This window comes from Pelodiscus sinensis, chromosome 6 (assembly GCF_049634645.1).
Source record: "Pelodiscus sinensis isolate JC-2024 chromosome 6, ASM4963464v1, whole genome shotgun sequence".
NCBI lineage: Eukaryota > Metazoa > Chordata > Testudines > Trionychidae > Pelodiscus > Pelodiscus sinensis.
Window position 1 is genome coordinate 84,625,229 of NC_134716.1, and position 18,820 is coordinate 84,644,048.

General features: G+C 44.2%; 1 protein-coding gene across 2 annotated transcripts in view; it reads left to right on the forward strand.

Moving 5' to 3' along the window:
* The window catches only part of POLK (DNA polymerase kappa), a 73,028-nt gene that overhangs the window by 30,819 nt on the left and 23,389 nt on the right, over window positions 1-18,820 (forward strand). Inside the window, exons 5-6 of one of the 2 annotated variants that reach the window (XM_006124268.4) lie at window positions 2,171-2,302; window positions 11,656-11,809. In XM_006124268.4, the coding sequence (XP_006124330.1) occupies window positions 2,171-2,302; window positions 11,656-11,809 (286 nt within the window). The remainder of the gene's footprint in view (window positions 1-2,170; window positions 2,303-11,655; window positions 11,810-18,820) is intronic. The other variant, XM_075932290.1, reaches the window with a different exon arrangement.

Here is an 18,820-nt window from a genome sequence, read left to right on the forward strand (position 1 = left end):
GAGTGCAGAAGCTAAGCGATCCCAGCTGGGAACCCGAGGGAACGCTGAGTCAGCCTGCAGGCAGCAGCGTGAGGAACCCCTGCCGAACCAGCATTACCGGGGCCACAGCAGGTCAGGGAGCCCTAAGGAGAGGAGCCTGGGAGTGGGCAGCCAGCAGGGGAGCACTGACCTCTGCTGGTCCAACAAACTCCTTGGTTTGGGACCCCTCAGGTCCTGAGGGTGCTGGACCAGGGAGGTCCATCATGTACTGGGCCAACATTTGTGCTGATGTACATCAAATTCAGTCAGTGGAATTGCATGGGGAATAAATCAACCTAGAATTTGATCAATTTTATGTAGTATGCTATAGAAGCAAAGAAGTTGTAGAATTATGATTACTTTAGCAAGGTTATCCATTTTTACAGATTGTTTTGGCATTTTTACTTTGTGTACTCTAGTAGAGTTGAGGGGTTGTCAGCATCTTGCAAGATTAAACTTATAGGCTCTGAATAGAGCAGAAGTGGTTGTAAATTAACCTTTCTTTCATGTGCATGTCTTTCACTGAAATTAGTCCTAGGAAATAATTGAATCTTTCTCTATATATCTCCTATATAGCCTCATAGCATGTCATATCTCAGTCTGTTTCCCATGTTTCAGTTAGCTCTTCTGCTCCTTCGAGTATACTAAAGGTGGATGCCTACCTACATTTAATAAAAATTCAACCATATTGGAATTTTATTAACTTTAGAACGAATGTGATCTTGGAGGACCAGATATACAAGCAAGTGTTTAATTTAACATTCTTTTTGTTATTAATATTGGACTTACGGCTTGACTTCACTACATGGTGGCTCAATGTTGTAGCAGTCGAGCCACTGAAAGCTGATTCATTGCATCTGCTTAGGTGCGATAAATTGATCTCTGAGCGCTTTCCCATTGACTCTGGTACTGCCCCAGGACAAGAACAGTAGCCAGAGTCTATGGGAGAGCAACCCCCACTAGGGATATAAAAGAGTAGTCGAGTCGATTCCTTGCATCCCTCCCCCCTCTTCCCAGTGCCTCTATATCAGAAGTGGCAAGGGAGGCAGGGAGCAGGAGCTGGTGCTGGGTGGAGCTGGCTTAAAAGATGGTTCCCCTCAGCACTATCTCAGCAGTGCATGGGGTGGGGCTGGAGAAGCAGAGGCACAGTGGCACCGTGGTTCTGCCTTTTAAATATAGTACAAGTTGAGTGGCTCTTACTACATTTAAAAGGCAGTGCCACAGTGGCCTGGACCTGGCACCAGGGCCCTGACCTACCTTCACTGCAGCACTGCAGTTTAAATGTAGTAGGAGCCAGGCTGCCTGCATGCTCGGATCCCAATACATTTAAATTGCAGAGCCCCAGAAGCCCCTTATCAACTAATCATGTACTTGATACAAATTGTATCACGTACAGGATTAGTCATTTACTGTCTACTTAATATCCTTAGCTTCCACTAACTGTAATGAATAGAAAACAACTGGTGAAGTATGGCACCTTCAGCTACACTATTTGCATAGCTAAAGCTGCATAGATCAGATTACTGTGGGAGGGAGGGAGGTGAGGGGGTTATTAGTGTAGACAAGGCCTTAGCCTCCAAAGCAAAGAAGAGGAGTATAGATTAAGTGCTATGTTAAAGATGCTAGATTGACAAGACTGATGTCCTTTAGCTCTGGAACAAGAATGGCATAGACAACAGCCATGAAAGCTTCCACATGATGTTCAACCAATGTGACTCAACCCTCTTCAAGAGAGATCACCCTTTTGGATAAATGGGTACAGTGTCTGTGGCCTGGTCAAAAGTGTGCCCTTTGCTAATGTTTCTAATTATGCTAGTTAGTTCCTCACTAAGAAGATCTGCAAAAATGGAAGACACTTCGGTTAAATAAGTTTATCAATTAACAATTTGACTTAATTTGAACCCACCAATTAGAGATGAGAACTATCCAGTTACCAGTTCCTAGAACCAGGTAGTTCTCATAATGCAAATAAATTAAAAGCTATAGAACATAACATACTGAATCTACAGTGGAACTGGGTGCTACAGTTTGATAGATGTTCTGTGGAAAAAAGCATTGTCTTTATAGCTTTGTACATTAGTCTTTAAAATTTCTGCATGCATTGAAACTCACTTGGTTATTTAACTCTACATCTATTTTTTTCCCTGCTAAGTCTACTTCAAATTACCATGCTAGGAGATTTGGTGTACGTGCAGCCATGCCTGGATTTATTGCAAAGAAACTATGCCCACATCTTACTATAGTGCCATTAAACTTCAAAAAGTATGAAGAAGTAAGTAAACAGGTAAGTACTCAACAAGAACATCTCTCTAGCCAATAGTGGTAAATGTTTTTTTTTTTTTTCTCCAGTCAATAGTAAATCAAAACTTGTACGTAGGATTCTAAAGGTTAAACTTTTCAAAACATGGTTTTGAATGTAAATTAAATACTGCATTTAAATTAATGTTTTCAGGCAGTAGGAGCAAATTCATCCCTGATCTGTTTCCATTAATAGAGATAAGGTAATAGAGGTTTTCAAACTTAGGTAATGAACAGATGATGGTGTTATGCTGGTAAATTCAAAACCATTGCATGTAGTCTAATAATTAGGAAACTAGGTGTAACTTAGAGATATAATAATGTAGTCGATTAATCGATAAGCAAAAGCTTATAGGTTAATGCTACAGACTACCTGCATTTCTCCTCCACCCCCCTTTGCTAGTAAATTTTTTAGCAGGCTGGCCAGCAGCTCGACTCAGTCCTGGCTTGCACCAGGTCTGGGACCTATCTCTGCTGCGGCTCTGCATTTCAAGTTTATTAGGAGCCAGGTGGGCAGGCGGCCCGGCTCAGTTCTGGCTCACGCGGGGTCAGGGAATTCAGCCCCACCTTTCCCCTGGGACAGAGGCTGCTGCCACCCTGCACTGTACAGCAGTGCAGGGTGACAGGCAGCTGGTCTGCGAGGGGAGCTGGTTTTTAAACTGGCTTCCCTTGTGGACCAACTCCCACCTGGCACCCCATGCTGCTGTCTCTGATCAAGAGGCAGTAGTGCGGAGTGGCAGGGAGCTCCTTGGGAACGCGGATGGAGAGCACTGGCTGCTGGTCTCTTCCCCAGGGACTACAGAATAGTTGACTAACCAATAAAAATTAATTATGTTAATCGACTGTTCAATTAACCGATATTTAACATCCCTAGTATTAATAGGGAGTGCAGAGAGAATTACTTCATACCATAATAATCATATGGAATGCTAATTGCCTGGGAGAGAGATTGTATCAAAGAGTATTAATTATCTCAAAAGACGTCAACATTTGTTTCCAGAAAATGAATGGACTGAGGAGTAAAATGGAAAAAATTAAGGAGGGAAGAAAGATGATTACTATTTCCTATCTTTAAAAAGTATGGTACATTTCTTTTCATTAAGGAAAAAATCCATTCAATTAACACATTACGATGAACAACTATATATATTTAAATACTTTTTGTTTTCTTAAGGTTCCTCACCCCTGCTTTAAGCCCTGAGTCTTGGGTCCCTTTCTGAAAATTCCCATTTCTTCTCATTTGTTGTGGTTGCTTTTATTACATTTATGACATTTTTACTCAGACCTGAATGAAAATAGCACACTGATTTCACATTAGCAAACAAAACTTGTTGGAAAGTCTATGTTCTTTGAGTGGTCCCCGTGGGTGTTCTACTCCTAGGTGTCAGGCTTGTCCTGGCGCCACTGGTTGGAGGTTTTCAATAGCTGTAGTTGGCCAGACTGCACATGCGCAGTCAGTGTCTCACACCGTTTGTACCTTTCCGTTGTCGCATGCGGTCCAGCTCCCACCAGTTCCTCTCAACCATCCTCAGTTGCTGGCGGAGCTCCCCTCTTCTCCTCAGTCAGAGCGACCTTGACCTGTTAAAAGTTATAAATTAGTTAGGTTAGTTATATCATGTTGGTTACAGTTCTTATTGTTGTTCATAGTTTTAAAAAAATAAGTAGTTTAATAATAGTTAGAGATTATAGTTAATTCCTTGTTTTCATTCCGGGCTCTGGCACCTTCCTCGACCCCACCAGGCCTGGCTCACCAGGTTTTAAAAAGTGCTCCCTTTGTTGGGAGGCTAGGCCGGCCTCGGACGGCTATGCAGTGTGCATTCATTGCCTTGGGGAAGCGCATATTCCCCAAAAGTGTGCCCACTGTTCCACGCTCACAGCAAGAGCACACAGGGGACAGGGAAATGCGCCTGAAAATGATCCTCTTTGACAAGGCCCTGCAGCCTTAAGTGGCACTCCACCCTTGCCCTCTGACACGGCTGTGGTGCAGAAACGAAGAGTGTCGTCCCCCGGGGTGATAGTTCCGAAGAAAATACGAGCTTCCCCCGCATGCTCTTTCCCAGCTGCTCCTAGGACAAGAGTCAGCAAGGGGGATAAGCCAGGCACATTGGGTACCACCCCCCTAGCCTCCGGGACCATCATGCCGTGCATTTAAAAAAAAACAGCCATGCCGGCACCGACAGTGCTCACCACATCGGCACCGAACTCAGCGTCGGCATCGAAGGCCGCACATAAACAGGCATCGGCACTGCCAGAACAGCCATCTCCAGCGCCATCAACGTCCGCACCAGAGGCATTGGAACAGGAGCCAACATAAGCACCGACTCCACCATGCGCAATGGCGCCGACTCCACCTGGCACACCAGCACCGCAGATTGAGGAACTGCCGCAGAGCTCGGCACCGAGACAATCGGATATCAGAATAGAACAAGAAGACTCTGATAGCGGCACCATCTCGGTACCGACGAAAGCCACTCTGAAGTTTATAACATGCTTTCCATCGCTCTCTCCATCCCCAGCTTTCTCTCTGGCACCGTCCCCCTCACTGCCGGTGCACCGCTCCCCTAGACAGACAAGACAGCAGCCCGGCCTTACCAGACAATCATACTCACTGCATCGTAGCCCTAGATCACCCCAGCGACAGTCTGTGCATGATTATAGTTCACATCCGCACAGACACACCCGCACAGACACGCTCACCTCACAGGAGCCACTTTCCGAGTAGCTCCCCCTTCACAAGCTACTATAGCAGGCATGGTAGCTTATGCTCATCAAGAAGATCCTCACCAGTTTACTCTGAAGGATATTACAGCCGCTATCACAGATTGCACCAGCATCACAGAGCTCGCTCTTACGCCAGGTCGTCATGCTGCTGCCACTCCCCACGATATCGGCACTCCTCATCGGCGACACATGTACAGCATAAAGAGCAACCAACGGTATCGCCTCCCAACATCCCTCCGACACAAGCACACCAATCAGAGTTAGAGGAGGGGCAGATATCTGACAGTGACAACCAACCTCAAGGGACCTCACCAACAGACCAGTCGTCATCTTCCCCAGACAAGGTAGTCTTCCCTATGGATATGTCCGTCCCTGCCCCCCCCCTCCCCCCCCCCCCCCCCCGATGACCTGAGACAGTTTCAGGAACTTTTTAAGAGGGTTGCTGAGTCTCAGGAAGTGCAGCTGGCGGAAGTGCAGTCCAAACAGTACCGTCTGCTGAAAACGATCACAGCAACGATCCAAAATCACACTTCCCAGAGATGAAGCAATCATGGAGGCCACAGAGGAAATTTGGCAAACACCAGCGTCGACGACACCAATGAGCAAACGGGCTAATAGGAAATACTTCATACCATCAAAGGGACTCAAATTCATATTCAACCACCCATAACCTAATTCCCTAGTAGTGGACGCGGCCCAGCAAAGAGCTAAGACTCCGCAATCTAAGAGCACAGGAGCGGATAAAGATGCCAAAAAATTGGACATTTTCAGCAGGAAAGTGTACTCATCCTCTAACCTACTCCTCCGCATCGCAAATTACGCCTCCCTGCTCTCGAACCATAATTTTCACATTATGTGAAATTAATCAATCTCGCGCAGTATCTTCTGGAATCCAAAAAGCCACTTTTGAAGGCAGTGGTCCAACAGGGATATACTTCCTTGAGGGCAGGGCTTCAGATAGCGATGGATGTCTCAGATATGGCCGCACAATCCAAGGCCACCTCGATCTCCAGGATGAGAGCTTCTTGGTTAGCCACAGCAGAAGTCCCCAAGGAGTTGCAGGGTAAAGTGGACGATCTCCCGTTTGACAAACGTAAACTCTTCGCGGATAAGATGGATGAGGTCCTCCACTCCAGAAAAGATTCCTGTATGACCATCTCGGGATGTACACTCCACCCTTTTGATGCAAGCAGTATTACCCATACCAGAGGAGGTACCAATACCAGTTTCAGAGACAACAGCAGCAGGCAGATGAGCAAGGGCTTTCCAAACAACCACAACAAAGGTACCCTCAACCAGCACGCATGGTCAATCCATCATCGTCAAAGCAGCAGGTTTGACTCCTTGGTCAAGGGTATACCAACATCAAACATTGTCAAAAACCGCACCAACACCTCCCCGGATTTCATCATCTTCTGTGCTCCTTTTACCACCAGTGGGCCACTATAACATCCGACAGATGGGTGCTGGAACGCGTACGATCGGGACTCACAATCCCCTTTACCTCTCTCCCTCCCATCAACCCCGTCCCTCTTCAGGGACCCATCTCACAAGGACCTCTTATGCCAAGAGGTTCACTGCCTTCTCACCATTGGGGCGTTAGAGAGGGTCCCAGATCAATTCAGAGGAAAAGGGTTTTACTCTCGCTACTTTCTAAGGCAAAAGAAAACGGGGGGGATGGAGGCCAATCTATCTGCAGGGATTGAACCGATATCTTCGAAAACAGCGGTTCAAACTGGTGACACTTACCACCATAATCCCATCACTCGACAACGACAACTGGTTGACCTGCAAGATGCGTACTTCCACATTGCCATCCACCCAGTGCACAGGCGATTCCTTCACTTTGTAATAGGAAACGATCACTTCCAATACTGAGTGCTACTGTTTGACGTAGCATTGGCCCGCAGGGCCACTGTCTAAATGTCATCTCATTCCTTTACCTCGACGACTGCCTAATCAAAGGCATACCATGGCAGGAGACCTCCCAGATGGTGATGCTAGACAAGCAGACTCTCAACACTTTGGGCCTCATAGTAATTGAGCAGAAGTCCATTTTAGATCCGACTCAAAGCATGAAGTCGATAGGCGCCATGATCAACTCTCTCGCTGCAAGAGTGTACTTACCAATAGAAAGATTTCAAGCAATTCAGGGCCTCATACATGTGCTCGCCAATGCCCCCACAATCTCAGTGTACACCTGCCTAAAGTTGCTCTATCACATGGCTGCTACTTACTACCTTTGTCTTGCTTCATTCACAACTTCACTTTCGGTGCCTACAATACTGGCTAGCAACCATGTATGTACCCATAAAACACAGCATTCAGAAAATAGTAGCACCTCCTGCATACGTCCGAAGATCCCTCTGATGGTGAACGAAAGCACACAACCTCATGGCGGGAGGTCCATTCCATCAGCCGCAACCGTCCAGCCAGATAACGACAGACGCCTCCCTCATTGGGTAGGACGCACACGTGAACGGAATGAAGGTGCAGGGCACATGGTTGAATGTCGAAAGGCGTCTGCATATAAACCTCCTAGAACTGAGGGCTGTGTTCCGTGCATGCAAACACTTCCTCCCGCACATAATGGGCACTACTGTCAGAGTACTGATGGACAATGTTGCCACGACTTATTACATCAACCAGCAGGGAGAAGCAAGGTCACGCTCCCTATGTGCAGAAGCAGTGCAACTTTGGAATTGGTGCATTCAAAACAACATCACCATCACAGCATCTTACTTATCTGGCACCAGCAATGTGATTTCAGACTCTCTCAGCAGGCAATTCCCACTGGACCATGAGTGGGAAGTAAGAACAGACATCATTCAACGTGTCTTTCACATGTGGGGAACACCCGTGGTGGATCTGTTTGCCACTCTGCACAACAGGAAATGTTGACTTTTTGTTTGTTTGTTTTTGCTCCAGGGTGGGTATCGACAAGGGATCACTCGGGAATGCTTTTCTAGTCAGTTGGAGGAGGGCACTCCTCTACGCATTTCAGCCAACAGTCCTCATACCCAGAATATTGGAAAAAATCAAGGTGGAATTGGCGCAGGTTACTCTGTTGGTCCCAGCCTGGGCGAGACAACCATGGTACCTGTTTCTCCACAACATGTCAGTGGTGCCACCTTACCCACTTCCCTTTCTGCCAGATCTTTGTTCGCAGAATCAGGGCTCTCTCCTTCATCCCAAACCAGAGTATCAGCACCTGACTGATTGGCTCAAGACAGGTGAACACCTTTGCTTGGAACAAGTAAAAAACATCCTAATGCACAGCAGAAAATCATCCACTCAGAGTACTTACCCTGCAAAATGGTGCAGATATACGCAATGGTGCTCCTGCGACCAGATGGAACCCGATGGCTCTCCTCTACACCATATTCTTGATTATGTCTTCCATCTGCAGTACTCGGGACTTTCTATCTCATCTCTGAAAGTGCATTTGGCAGCTGTTAGTGCTCTTCATCATCCCATAGAGGGACTTTCAATATTTTCCCACCCTGCCACCAAAAGTTTCCTGAAAGGCCTGACAAACCTTCATCCCCCTCGTAGACCACCCCCCGTGGAATCTCAATTTAGTGCTCGATGCCATTATTTATCCTCCGTTTGAACTACTAGCAACCATATCTCTCCAAATGTTGACTGGGAAAGTAGTTTTTCTACTGGCGATTACATCAGCGCGCAGAGCCAGCTAATTGGCCGCACTGATGGCACCTCCACCATTTACATCATTTTCTAAAGACTCGGTCACGTTGCATTTTCACCCAGCCTTTACTCCTAAAGTCTGCTCGTTGTTTCATATTAATGAGCCCATTGTACTCCCATCCTTTTATCCCAAGCCTCATCCATCACAGAGAAAAGCTTCACTACACACTCTCGACGTGCACTGAGCACTTTCTTTTTACATCAATAGAACTCAACAATGGCGCAAGACAGAGAGGCTAATAGTGTCAATTGCGGAGTGATCCAAGAGCAATGCGCTCTCCAGCCAACCTATTGAAAGACTCATAGGCTCGTGTATCACCACCTGTAACTCTATTAGAAATAGGTCCCTTCTCTCACAACTGAAAGCTCACTCCATGAGAGTGGTAGCGACTTCCACAGCCTTCGCTCGGGGAGTCCCACTGAGCGATATTTGCCGGTTGGCCACCTGGGCTTCCAGCACTGTGCTCATGGGGCATTACGCAAGAGTGTAACGTCTAGCTGCGGACTCAATGGTTGTCTCAGCAGTACTGTCAGTCGCAAATAAACATTGATCTGGAGCACATACTGGCTAATGCTCTACAGTCACCTAGAGTGGAGTACCCACAGGGACCACTTGAAGAAGAACAGAAAGTTACTCACCTTTGTGCAGTAACGATGGTTCTTTGAGATGTGTCCCCATGGATGCGCCATGTCCTGCCCTCCTCCCCGCTCCGGGGCTTGTTCATTTCTCATTTCAGATACCGAGTGGTGAGAGGAACTGGCGGGAACTGGACCGCGCGTGACAACGGAAAGGCACGATACACTGACTGCGTATGTGCAGTCCGGCTGACTACAGCTATTGAAAACCTCGAACCAGCGGTGCTGGGACGAGCCCGACATCTAGAGTGGAGAACCCATGGGGACACATCTCGAAGAACCACTGTTACTGCACAAAGGTTACTTCCTGTTTTTAGTCACTTTCAAGAAGAGGAATGACTCATGACTATCCTTAAAGATTTAAATCACAAAATTTGATTCAAATTCTCGTTTTATAGTGAAAATGAAATATTTTAAACTACAAAAATAAGCATCAGAATTGTATTTTTATCATTTACTCTAAGATGTTGCTATTTGCATTTCATAAGAACTTCAAATATTTAAACCAGACATGACCACTGTGAGTGGTTTGGGGAGATAAAGATCTGATAGACGTAAATGGGTTTTAAGGTCAAACTCATCTCCATTAAATAAATAGAAAATTCCTTTAATACAAGGAAATGTCATAATCCGATTTAAAAACAGTACTTTTACATACTAGTTCTGTAAGGAGAGGCTATTTTACATACAGGCAGTTTCCGGGTTACGTACAAGATAGGGACTGTAGGTTTGTTCTTAAGTTGAATCTGTATGTAAGTCGGAACTGGTGTCCAGATTCAGCCGCTGCTGAAACTGATCAGTTTCAACAGCGGCTGAATCTGGACGCCAGTTCTGACTTACATACAGATTCAACTTAAGAACCCCAGGCATCCCCAAGTCAGCTGCTGCTGAAACTGATCAGCGGCTGATTCCAGGAAGCCCGGAGCAGGAGCTTCCTGTAGTCAGCCACTGGTCAGTTTCAGCAGCGGCTGACTTGGGGACGCCTGGGGCAGAGCAGCTGGGGTGCTGCTGGGTTGGTCCAGTAGCGCCGCCGCTCCTCGGCGCTACTGGACCAACCCAGCAGCACCCCAGCTGCTCTGCCCCAGGCGTCCTGATTCAGCCGCTGCTGAAACTGACCAGCAGCGGCTGAATCAGGGCGCCTGGGGCAGAGCAGCTGGGGTGCTGCCGGGTTGGTCCAGTAGCGCCCAGAGCAGCGCTACGGGACCAACTGGCAGCGCCCCAGCTGCTGTACCACAGGCGTCCGGAGCAAAGCCGCGGAGCACGGGGGCAGCGGGACAGCCCAGACGCGCCGTGGCTGTCCTGCTGCCCTCGGGCTCCGCGGCTTTGCTCTGCTTTGCTCCCCGTCTCCCTGGTCTGCAGACCAGGGGGACGGGGAGCAAAGCGGCGGAACACGCGGGCAGCGGACAGCCCAGATGCGTCTGGGCTGTCCGCTGCCCACGTGTTCCACCACTTTGCTTCCTCTCCCTGGTCTGCTGGAGACCAGGGAGAGGGAGGGCCCCATTCGTAACTGCGGATCCAACGTAAGTCAGATCCGCGTAACTCGGGGACTGCCTGTATTGGTGTGGTTAGAGCAATGATTATAACATCTTAGGTATAAGAAGCCACAATTTTCCTGTAATTTATCAAAAGAATTGCAATATGTAAATCAAAGTGAATTGTATGATGATTGTCACAGCTATAACTAGCACTAAGCATTGCTCTCCTCAATAACTACATTAAAATATCTTCAAACGGTCAGTCACAATTTATTTTTCCTGTGGTTAAAGTTTTCTCCTATTAGGCAACTAGTTTTCCATATGTGAAATTAAATGTATTGTATCCTTCAAATGTGAGTGGAAATCACAGCACAACATAAAAACTGAATTAGATCACATATGCATCTCAAGTTTTGGATAAACTAACAAATCTCCTGAACTTTTTTCACATGGTTACCACAGTGTAATGTGAATCTAATGATGTGAGAGTATGTAGCCACTTAAGCATACATCTCACAGCTGCCTCTTCAGTGAAATCTGCATTGCTCAGAGTGCCTGGTTTTTGTTCTGGTGTGTAATATTCACTTGCTGTTTTTAAATGACAAACTGAAATTGTAGAAATTTGTCATGTCAGTAGATTATTTTTTTCATAAATACTTACAATAATGATACTGGTGGTTGGTCACAGTGGATGTACAAAGTAAGCATGTTATTGCAAAAGTATCAAATGCATTTTAACGCAGACCAGCATGTTTTGCCCTTGCAGCACAGCTAAACGTATTCCCTTGTGTTTATCAAGGTTAGAGAAATACTGGCTGAATATGATCCTAGTTTTATGCCCATTGGCCTAGATGAAGCCTACTTGAACATAACAGAGTACTTAGAGGAAAGACAGAACTGGCCTGAAGATAAAAGAAGTTACTCCATCAAAAGAGAAAACATTGCAAAAAATGGTAACCAAATGACTAAATATTATAGATATTTATCTTTTACAATTTAGCATAGTAAATTTGAAATTAGATAGATAGATATGAAATTGTTTATGGCTTTGTAGTCAGTTCTCACATCTAAACAAATCTGTTCCCTATCATAGAGGATCTCTTCTCTGAATAAGTCTTTTATAGCACAATGCAATCAGCTCCATAGTATGTAAGCCCTAACTTCATTTTAGAAGTGTGAGAAACCATGTTGCAGAGGCATGCTCCATTAAAGTGTAAGAAAAAAAATACATCAGAAAATAACTCTTCAAAAATAAAGAATGATTAAAAGATGATTATATCTGAATTTGCTATTTGAATGTGGAGAGGCAAATTCCCACGGCTGGATTTACCATTGAGGCAATTAAAAAGTTTTGTGACAAAGTCTTGTGCTAGTTATTGACTTTTTGCAAAAATGGCATCATTTCCATCTCTCAGTATTTGAAAAATATCAAGAAGGTCACTGAGGAGATAAACAAGAACAAATCTTTCAATTCTACTGAAAAACACTGGCCCATCTTCTATCAGAACAGAGATGTAATGAAGTAGGCATTATAGACGTGTTGCATATTGGCAAGTGTTCACTTAGGCATGTCTGTCTTCAAAATAACTCAGTTTATGCTTAAATGAACAGGTTACATTTTTTAATACTACTTGCAAACCCTCAGGACATGGAATTCGCATTGAAGTCAGTGGTGGTTCCATATGTTAAAGGTTTGTAGAGTCAGATACTGAGAACCATACAACTATAGGACTGGAATCGACCTCAACAGGTTAATTAGTCCAGTTACCTGCTCTGAGGCAGAACTAATTATTATCAAATAACATCAGTTTCTTCAGTCTTTCCTCATAGGTCATGTTTTCTAGAGTTCAGTCATTTGTGTTGCTCTCCTCCTGGATTTTCTCCAATTTGACCATCTCTTCCCTGTGTGAAGTATAGTGCCCCAAACTGGACAGTAGTCCATCTGACACATTATCTGCGTGAAGTGGAGTAGAAGAATTATTTCTTGTGTCTTGTTTCCAACACTCCTGCTAATACGTCCCAGAATGATCATCGAGTCTTAGAATTGGAAAGACCCTCAAGAGGTCATCAAGTCGAGTCCCCTGCAGGATCAAGAACCATTTAGATCATCCCTGACAGGGGTTTGTCTACCTCACTCTTAAAAAATCTCCAGTGATGGAGATTCTATAACCTTCCTAGGCAATTTATTCCAGTAGTTAACTACACTAACTGTTTGGTTTTCCTAATGTCCAACCTAAACTTCCTTTGTTGCAGTTTAAGCCCATTGCTTCTTGTCCTATTCTGCAGAGGTTAAGGAAAATATTTTTTCTTCCTCCTCCTTAAAACAGCCTTTTAGGTAATTGAAAGCTGTTATCAAGTTCCCTCTCAGTTTTCTCTTTTCCAGACTAAACAAATCCAATTCTTTCAGTCTTCCTAATAGGCCAGGAAGATCTTTCTAGATCTTTAATCATTTTTATTTATCTTCTCCAGTTTATCCACATCTTTCATGAAATGTGGCACCCAGAACTAGACACAGTAGTCCAGTTGAGGCCTAATTAGCATGGAATAAAGTGAAAGAATTACTTCTTGTGTCCTGTTTACAACACTCCTGCTAATACGTCCCAAAACAATGTTTGCTTTTTTCAATAGTATTACGTTGTTGATTCTTATTTAGTTTGTGACCCACTATCACCCTTGACTCCTTTTGTACAGTACTTCTTTATAGACAGTCATTTCCATTTTGTATTTGTTCAATTGATTATTCTTTACTGAGTGTTGTAATACTTTGCATTTGCTATTGAATTTCATCTTATTTATTTCAGACTGTTTCTCTAGTTTAAGATCATTTTGAATTCTAATGATGTCTTCCTAAGTGACTGCAACCCCTCTCAGCTTGGTATCATCTTCTACCTTTATAAGTGTACTCCCTATGCCATTATTCAACTCATTTGTGAAAATATTGAATGGAACCAGACTCAGTGCCAAATCCCACTCAATATGCCCTTCCAGCTTGATTCTGTTTTTGTTTTCTTTTGTTTTTATATTAATTCTTTATAGTTTGATGTAATTTCCACTTCTTGTATGATGGTTTCAGTTTCAGATCACTGAAAATCTTCTGGGAAAGCCAGGGTGTCCTCACTTCCTGTCTTTCCTATGCATCAGTATAGTTTTCTCTTTTGGCCTTAATAACATCTCTTTTTTAAAAACTGCAAAAATCTCCTGAACTTTTTTTGTCTTTTACTTGTGTCCCCTGGGATCTTATCTACCATTTTGCAATGACTTACAAACTTTACATAGCAGATCTCTTGTTGACATTGGCAAAGAAGTCTATTTAAAGAATTTTCTTTCAGAGGAGAACTTAGGGCAAATGGTTTAGATATTTTAAAATAAGATTATAAGCAAAGCTTTTTTTTACACTGAGGTTATGTTTTTAAGGGAATCTTTAAAGTAATTTGCCCCTAAATTTGTATTAGACTTTGTGTATTTAAAAGAAAATAATTGAAAGCTGTACTAATAGAAATATTGTAGGAACTTTATAAACAGTTCAATGAACAATTTTTTTTGTTTTGGATGTTAATATTTCTTTTCAGTGTTTGCAACCCAGATATGGCAACATTCTGCTACTTCATGAAACTGACTGACTAGTCTATTTTAATTTCCAAGTCAAGTGAAGTCCACAAAAGTAAATAATCACAATTTAAAAAATGTTTAAATTTTGTTTTAATAATTGGATTTTTAATAATCAGTTTTAATATGCTGCAATAGTAGCATATATTTGGTTTTTTAAATTATGGTTTTTAACATAAAAATTCCTTCCAACTATTATGGAGAAAAATTATTATTAAAAAAGACACTTTCACAGTATATTTCTTTGATGTTAGAATAAGCCTTTAGAACCTTGACAGTGAAATCCTTTTCCTTAATGACATAAGTGCTTTAATTGTGGGGAGGAGAGGACATGTTATTATGTGGCCTCTCCTTCCCTGCTCTTCCCACACATACATTCCCTTCCCCAAACTTCAGGTGATGAGTACACGTGGAATTGCTATTTTGCTCTTGCCATGGGCCATAATCAGCATAAAAAGCCTTTCTTTTTCTTTTTCTCCCTCAAAGACACAGTGGGCTTGAGTATTCCCCACGATGCTGTATAATTTACACTTGATCTCACAAACACATCTATTCCCACTTGTTCTTTCCACTCTTTTACTGTTTTCTTTTTAACAAGTCTCTTAGCTGTTCTAATATGGTAATATTTTCCATATTATCTAAGTACATAATATTTTTCTGTTTACCTTCCCAGTTTTGGTGCTTTTGCGAGCTGCACTGCAGGGCCTCACACTGAATTTCATGCGTTTGGGTACATCTAGAAGATGTTGAATAGAGCTAATCAGAAATTTTCAATGGGATATTTTTCTGTTAAAAATGTATATTCATCAAAAGCTATGTGTTCTGTATGTGTATCTTTTTACAACTCTTGCATTGGCAACCCCTCACCTCCTCAGCAGCACAGATTACTAAGGCTTTGAAAGAGAGATATCCCCGTAGGTGCTCCACATTAGGTTGGTGCGTCGCTGTTTAGCCTCAGAACGGAGATTTCATAGCAGTGTCCCTGGGGCTTTATACACACGCACCAGCAGCCATGCGCTGTTAGGTTGCAGGCATCATGCATATGCGAACTCCCCGCCCCCACTCTGCAGTTCCTTCTCTACTACCTCCATCTACAGATGGACTCAGCAGTACTTCCTAGCTTCGTGTCTACATGATTATGCTTCATAAAACCAGTTAAATTCATTAATTAGTTAGTGAGTTTTAAATAGTTAATTACTTTGTTAGTTAAAAATATTTATTAGTATAAGGGTTTTTTTTCTTTCTCCCAGTTAATCCCTTCCTGCAGTCTCTGACTCCTTCCATAGGCATGCCTGGCTCACCGGGATTTAAGTGCTTCATCTCATGTAAAGAGCATATCCCAATATCGGATGGTCACTCACAATGTGTCCTCTGCCTCGGAGAGCAGCATATCTCTCAGAAATGCCCATATTGCGCAGGAAGACAGAGACCTCCCCCTCAAGTTATTTTTATTGGAAAACTCGCTTCGACCAGCCTCTGATCTGGGCCAGCAGACTGAGGATCTCAAGCAGCGGGGATCCAAAAAGCCCGCCAAAAAGCGAGTCACCTCAGCACCTCAAGGGGCTACAGCACTGAAGTGGTCATCTCCCTCACAGCCAGTGCTGAGAGCAGTGGCAGCACCGCGCCTCAGCATGTATGATGTTGCTGGCGTCTCTGGAGCCCCCAGCAGAGACAAACAGCATGCATGCACTCTAAGGTGACAGGCTTCAAATTGCTTGCCTCATTAGCTGCAGCACCATCCAGCACTGATACGATCTTGCCAACACAGCACGAGAACGTGGAGCCAATCACGTTAACAGGCACCTCAGCTGCCACCACAGAGTCACCTAATGCGGCACAACTGCCCTCGGCATAATTCAGCACCTCATCCTCCGTGCTCCCCACTACATCACCGACAACACCTATTGGGCATTACACTCAACACAGAGACTTAGTAGTCTCATCCACGTTTAACTCACCATTTTTACAACCTGAGAGCTCTCCCACTGTGTTAGTATCACAGAGATCACTCTCCCAGGAAAGATCTTCATCCGAATCGGATGATGACTTCTCTAGGGATTTTTTTACCAGAGAATTCTCCTTACCCAGCTCAGAGTATTTACTCTTCTAGTTTTGGGAATATGCCTTCATATTATGGCAATCCCTAGGTACCTCCACCTTAGCCTTACCCCTACTGCCAATACTGGGATAAATGGCAATATTATCAGAAATACCAGCATGGCCTGAAATGACACAGAGTGCAGTATTTCGCCTCCAAACAAATACAAGAAGGGGACCAACTTACACAGGAGGCAGCAACCCCTCCTGACCCAAAGAGCCCCCCCCTCCAGTGGAGGGAGGGTCTCTGGCCCCAGCTTCAATGACTTCTAATGATGCTGCACGTTTCCAAGACCTTTTTAAGCTCGTAGCTGCTGAATTAAATAGTCCTCTTCAAGAGATTGTGGAAAATCAGCATGAGCTAACAAACATACTGGACTCAGTAACACCATCAAACATAGCATTGCCAATTAATCCAGTATTAATAGAACTGGCAAGGATGGTGTGCAAACTCCAGCTTCAATCCCTTTTATGGCTAAGAGAACTGATAAGAAATATTATGTCCCACTCAAAGGTTTGGAATTTCTTTTTTCTCACCCAGCACCTAATTCTCTTGTGGTGGAAGCTGTACAACAGAAATCCAAGCAGTAACAATACTGGTCTACCCCAACAGACCGCGATTGCAAAAGGCTTGACGCATTTGGGGGCAAAATATTTACTACTTCTACTTTATAATTTCGCATTTCAAATTACGCAGCTTTATTGAGCAAACATGATTACAGGAATTACACCAAGCTGAATGACTTTGTTGTAGACGTTCTTGAAGCTAAAAGGCAACACTACAAAGCTCTAGTATCCGAGGGTATGTCTAGACTACATGACTCCATCGACGGAGCCAGGTAGATGAGTTTACTAGACATAGGAAAATGAAGCAATCACCGCTTCATTTACATCAAAATGGCCACCGCGCTGTGCCAGTCAGCTGTTTGGCGGCAAAGCGGGGCAGTCTGGACGCGCCATGGTTGACAAGGGAAGACTTTTTCGACTGTTCCGGTAAATGTCCTTTCATGAGGCATACCGGAGCGGTTGACAATGGCTGACTGGCACATCGCAGCGGCCATTTTGATGTAAATGAAACGACGATTATTTAAATCGCCACTTCATTTTCCTATGTCTACTAAACTCATCTACATGGCTCCGTTGACGGAGCCATATAGTCTAGACATACCCCGAGGGTCACACGATTGCAAGAACAGTATTACAGGCTGCTTTAGACGCCACTGACATGGCTATACGTTCTACAGCAACAGTGGTAGTAATGAGGAGGGCATCATGGTTTAGCTCCACTCCATTCCCTAGAGAGATTCAATCTACAGTAGATCTGCCTTTCGACCGCCAGAAGTTGTTTGAAGCGAACACAAACGAAATTCTCCACTCCATGAAAGACTCCAGAGTGATCCTTCGATCTTTGGAGAATTACAACCAAGTACCTAGAAAAAGGCAATACAGGTATCAGCCCTACCCGAAACATTGATCCCCTCCATATGCACAACACTACAATAGACAAAACCAGCAGCAACAGAACAGAGGCAGAGGCAGAAACCAATGCTGCCTCCCTCCCTCTACCAATTCCCAACAGTCGCAGCAGTCCAACAAGCAAATTTGATCATCAGGTCAAGGGTCTGGAGAGCCTCTCACCTATTCTAACACCAGCAACACAAGCTAATCTCTTCCCATCATTGATTGTTGCCCTTCTTCAACAACTGGGAACATGTAACCTCTGATAGATGGGTCCTGCAGATAATTGAAAAAGGCTATCTTATTCCCTTTGTGTCCATACTCCCTCTCCACGCACTTCCCCGGCCCTTTTCAGGGACCACTCTCTCAAGATCCTTCTTCAACAAGAAGTAGAGCACCTCTTACACATAGGGGCAATTGAACCAGTCCCCACACAATTTAGGGGCAAGGGTTCTACTCCCATTACTTCATGACTGAAAAAAGGTCGGGGGACTAGGGGCCATTCTAGACCTTCGAGCCCTCAATAAATTTGTTCAGAAACAAAAATTTAAGATGGTAACGCTTGCTACCATATTACCAGCATTGGAACAGGATTTTTGGTTCTCGTTCATCGACTTGCAAGATACATACTTTCACATTGCCATCCACCCTGCTCACAGGCGTTTTCTTCATTTCATTGTAGATTCTCAACATTACCAATACAAAATGCTTCCATTCGGACGATCTATGGCAAATGTGCTGGCAGTTGTCAAAGCGTACCTGTGGAAACAAAGTGTTATCATATTTCCTTACCTAGACGACTG